This window comes from Chiloscyllium plagiosum, chromosome 17, assembly GCF_004010195.1.
Source record: "Chiloscyllium plagiosum isolate BGI_BamShark_2017 chromosome 17, ASM401019v2, whole genome shotgun sequence".
NCBI classification, from domain to species: Eukaryota; Metazoa; Chordata; class Chondrichthyes; order Orectolobiformes; family Hemiscylliidae; genus Chiloscyllium; species Chiloscyllium plagiosum.
In genome coordinates, this window is record NC_057726.1 from 4597148 (window position 1) to 4602288 (window position 5141).

Here is a 5141-nt window from a genome sequence, read left to right on the forward strand (position 1 = left end):
GAGGGAAATATATCCCTGGTGGTGGGGTCTGTTTGGAGGTAGCGGAAATGTCGGCGGATGATTTGGTTTATGCATTCCATGCCCCTACTACTCTGAGTAAAGAAACTGCCTTTGACATCTGTCTTAGATCTATCACCCCTCAATTTAAAGCTATGTCCCCTTGTGCTAGCTATCATTATCCGAGGATAAAGGCTCTCACTGTCCACCCTATCTAATCCTCTGATTATCTTATACGTCTCAATTAAGTCACCTCTCAACCTTCTCTTTAATGAAAACAGCCTAAATTCCCTCAGCCTTTCCTCATAAGACCTTCCCTCCATACCAGGCAACATCCTAGTAAATCTCCTCTGCACCCTTTACAAAGCTTCCACATCCTTCCTATAATGCGGTGACCAGAACTGTACACAATACTCCAAGTGCGGCTGCACCAGAGTTTTGTACAGCTGCAACATGACCTCATGGTTCCAAAACTCAATCCCTCTACTAATAAAAGCTAATACACCGTATGCTGCCTTAACAACCCCATCAACCTGGGTGGTAACTTTCTGGGATCTATGTACATGTACACTGAGATCTCTCCGCTCATCTACACTACCAGGAATCTTACCATTAGCCCAGTACTCTGCATTCCTGTTGCTCCTTCCAGAAATGAATCACTTCACACTTTTCCGCATTAAACTCCATTTGCCACTTCTCAGCCCAGCTCTGCAGCTTATCCAAGTCTCTCTGTAACCTACAAAATCTTTTGGCACTGTCTACACCTCCACTGGCCACCTTATCATCTGCAAATTTACTAACCCATCCTCTATGCCCTCACCTAGTCATTTATAGAAATGACAAACAGCAGTGGCCCCAAAACAGATCCTTGTGGTACCCCACTAGTAACTGAACTCCAGGATGAACATTTCCCATCAACCACCACCCTCTGTCTTTTTTCAGCTTGCCAATTACTAATCCAGACCGCTAAATCGCCCTCAATCCCAAGCCTCTGTATTTTGTGCAATAGCCTACCGTGGGGAACCTTATCAAATGCTTTACTGAAATCCATATACACCACATAACCACTTTACCCTCATCCACCTGTTTGGTCACCTTCTCAAATAACTCAATAAGGTTTGTGAGGCATGACTTACCTTTCACAAAACTGTGCTGACTATCCCTAATCAACTTATTCCTCTCTAGATGATTATAAATCCTATTTCCTTATAACCCTTTTCAACACTTTACCCATAGCCGAAGTAAGGCTCACTGGTCAATAATTACCAGGGTTGTCTCTACTCCCCTTCTTGAACAAGGGAACAACATTTGCTATCCCCCAGCCTTCTGGCACTTTTCCTGTGGACAATGATGACATAAAGATCAAAGCAACTTGAGTGCAGTCACATGCTTACTATTGTACTTGGCCACTGTTCCAAATGACCTTCTAATTTGTTTAAATTCACAGAACTGACCTAAAGCCCTCTACCTCGATTTCAACATCCAAATCCCAAACATAATATTTATAGTATAAACCTTTCATCTCACTGAACACAATATTTTCAGCAGAGAACCAAAGCATTTGGCATGTCTGTTTATAGTGGCCTCTGTTGAATTTACTCATGCCACTCCCCATATTTTTCCCAATTCCCTGTAATGTTTGTTTTTCCTTTCCAGATGATGATCCAGTTACCTTTTTAAAAGTGCAGCATGTCTTGCCACATGCTCTGACATCTCATTTCAGGATCTAGCTCTTGTCTGCATGGAAATGTTTTTGTTCCTGTTGTCTTTGCTTCTTTTGCCAATCACCTTCAAACTGTGCCCTCTGGTTCCAGATTCTATCACCAGTGGGAACAGAATTTCCATATTTCCAGATACCTTTGGATATCTACTTTTGGATACTCTCATCAGATCTCCTACTGCGCTTCAAAGAGAAGAGACTTAAAAAAAAATTTTTTTTTAATTGATTTGTGGGACTTTGGCATCACTGGCTGACCAGCATTGATAGCCCATCCCAATTTGCCTTTGACCTTCACATCTCTACATCTTCACTCTGTCCACGGGACTGGATTAGTATTGCCAAAGCAGATGTTATTAAGTCCTAATAGTCCACACTCATTCCCATTCACTCCTCCTATTTTACAGGATCTCAATGATGACATGCGCTGTCCAGTCATGAATAAATTGCTGCTGTTTGTGGGAGTTTGCTGTATTCAAATTGAATGCTGCATTTCTGACATTGGAACACAACATGCTTCAAAGGTTCTACAGCACTCCCTGCAGATGTGCGGATAATGTCTGAATTTTGTACTGCCCTGTGTTTTAAGGGTCACTCTTGTTGGGCTGGGATCTGAGCAAGACTCAGCAAAAGCTGGTTTCAAGACTTGAGTTGCAATGCTTCTGAGATATCATTGACAACCTAAATATCATTCCAGCCCATGGATCTGGGAAAATCACAGAGAAATGTGGGGCGGCACGGTGGCTCAGTGGTTAGCACTGCTGCCTCACAGCGCCAGGGACCCGAGTTTGATTCCAGCCTCGAGTGACTGTCTGTGTGGAGTTTGCAAGTTCTCCCTGTGGGTTTCCTCTGGGTGTTCTGGTTTCGTGCCACAATCCAAAGATATGCAGGCCAGGTGAATTGGCCATGCTAAATTGCCCATAGTGTCAGGTTCCTAGTTAGGGGTAAATGTATGGGACTGGGTCTGGGTGGGTTACTCTTTGGAGGGTTGGTGTGGGCTTGTTGAGCTGAAGCGCCTGCTTCCATAGTGTAGAGAATCTAATCTAATCTAATCAAATCAAAATACAGGGACAAAAGATGCAAGCATGTTTTTTAATAATATTTAAATATCTGTAAACTAATCTGCAGTAAGCAAGACTGTGACTGGGATTTGGAGAGTTAATCCTACTTCCCAAAGTTTATCCCTTATTCAGAGTCTCAAGGGAAAAATCAGATGATCTGATTCTTTTCACACTTGCTGTTGTGTGGAACTTGTTTTGCCTGTCTTCACTAATGTGATTTCCTATTTTTATAATAGTAACTACACGTCAAAAAATGCTTCATTGTTTGGAAAGTGTTTTGTATGGTCCGGTGGTCATTGTAAAATGCTGTTTGCTAAGTGTAATTCTTTTCAACTGCACCACCCTCCAAAAGAAAAGCAGATGTGCGGCTAGACCAGGACAGGGTTGGTAGAGTTTACACGCGCACTGGGTGTGATAAAATGATTTGCTGCTCCAGATAAGGCCAACTTCCAGATGATGTTCTTGAACACTATGCCTAGTTAGCCCGTTCTGATACACTTGCATTTTGTGAGCTGAAAGGGAGATCGAGATCAATGGGCACATATTCTTAATTCTTCCAGATTCCTCTTAGATTTAAACCTTAAGTAGAGAATGATTTGCAGAAGAAAACAAGAGTTTCATCTACCTTTATATTTCTTTTCAGATTTGTGTTGAAGGGAATATTGCGAGTGGGAAGACGACATGCCTGGAGTACTTTGCAAACTCGTGCAACATTGAGGTAAATGGAGGACTCTGCGATAAGTTTTTAAATTCATTCTGGGAATCTGGGCATTGCTGCTGTTTATTGTTTAAGCCTTATTGCCGTGAGAAGACAGTACTGGTATCCCCCGCTTTTCGAATGTTTGCTTTACGCCAAGTCGCTTCTAAAGAAGGCCTACATTAGGACTCGTTTTCGCTAACTGAAAGAGGATTTTCACTTCTACGGAAAAGCACGCGCAGCGAGAATGGCATTGCTGAGTGCCTTCCCCAGAAGTGTTAATAGGTAACTCTCTTCCTCTCTCTCCTACACCCCAGTCTCCCGTACCACCCTCCACCCCAACCAGCCTAAGGTACCATCATCACCACCACCATGTCTCAGCCTTCCAATGTGCTCACTGTCTTCCCAATTCTGGTAAATGAAACTCCACTGTACATACATTATTTCCCCTTTAAATAGGCTGTGTATTTACCATATCATTCCTGCTTTTACCATATGTTAGTGTTAGTTTAGGTTTGGGTGTTACGTGGTGTGATTTGGTAGGCTATTTTTTGGATCTGGAAATGCTCAAATTTTTTTCCCATCTAAATGAATGGCAAATGCTTCTTCACTTTATACCATTTGGCTTATGAAAGGTTTCATAGGAACGCTCTACTTTCCAATAGCAGGGGGCACCTGTATCAGGAATACTGAGAATCAGTTCAATCCCTGTGATCATTCTGGTAATGGTTTGAGACAGCTGGGGTGGCTTGTCGGCTAATAGCCCTTATGAGAACCTTTCAGTGGACCAAACCCTGTCCACGTCACTCCCACTCAACCCAATCCCAATCAAACTCCTTCTCACTCACTTCCATTGTCCCAATCCCAATCTGATGTACTCCTCCTTTTAGTATTGCTGTAAGGAACTTGGGTAAAGAAATTGCTCCTGAATTCCCAGTTGGATCTATTGGTGAATTTCTTGTGGTTACAGCCTTTGGTTTGATCATTTCACTGGAACAAAGGATTTGATTTGCTATTCTGAGGAAGGATCATCGGACCTGAAATGTTAACTTTGACTTCTCTTTACAGATGATGCCAGACCTGCTGAGCTTTTCCAGCAACTTCTGTTTTTGTTTCTGATTTACAGCATCCACAGCTCTTTCAGTTTTTAATTGATTTGCTATACCTGAGTGAGTCTGTAGGATCTCTCCAAGGGATAATATCTCCTTTACCAATAGTCCATGTTTCATTTAACCAATCTAACACAAGAGTTCCACTGTTGAAAATAACTGCTTGACAAATGTACTGAGACTGGTGAGCAGTTTATTTGATTTTTTGTTTCCATGTATGAAGGAATTCAACCAACACCATTCTGACCCCCCCCCCCCCCCCCCCGTTTCCTATAGAAACTTTTATCTAAGATTGATCATGTTCAGTTTTGAACTTTCTAGTGAAGCCCCAGTGCCAACATGTTGTTTGTTTTGGAAAGGGTGCTCTGCTGCTCCTTGAGTGGAGAACTCTTCCTGGCCTCACCTCCTAACCTCAATTGTAAGCTTACAGCTCCTTATTTAGGACTCTTCACCCCAAAGAAAATACCTTCTCTCTGCAGTAACAATTCTTTCAACTCCTTTCAGTCATTCAAAGTTTGTGCGAAGATTTGTAGCTCGGGTGCTTGTTGTTGTGGTTCTGT

At 42.4% G+C, this 5141-nt stretch overlaps 1 protein-coding gene across 3 annotated transcripts in view; it reads left to right on the forward strand.

The window, feature by feature from the left end:
• Positions 1 to 5141, forward strand: part of tk2 (thymidine kinase 2) — a 26787-nt gene that overhangs the window by 9745 nt on the left and 11901 nt on the right. For all 3 annotated transcript variants that reach the window (XM_043706540.1, XM_043706539.1, XM_043706541.1), the window contains one exon: positions 3419 to 3493. In XM_043706540.1, coding sequence (XP_043562475.1) covers positions 3419 to 3493 — 75 coding nt within the window. The remainder of the gene's footprint in view (positions 1 to 3418; positions 3494 to 5141) is intronic.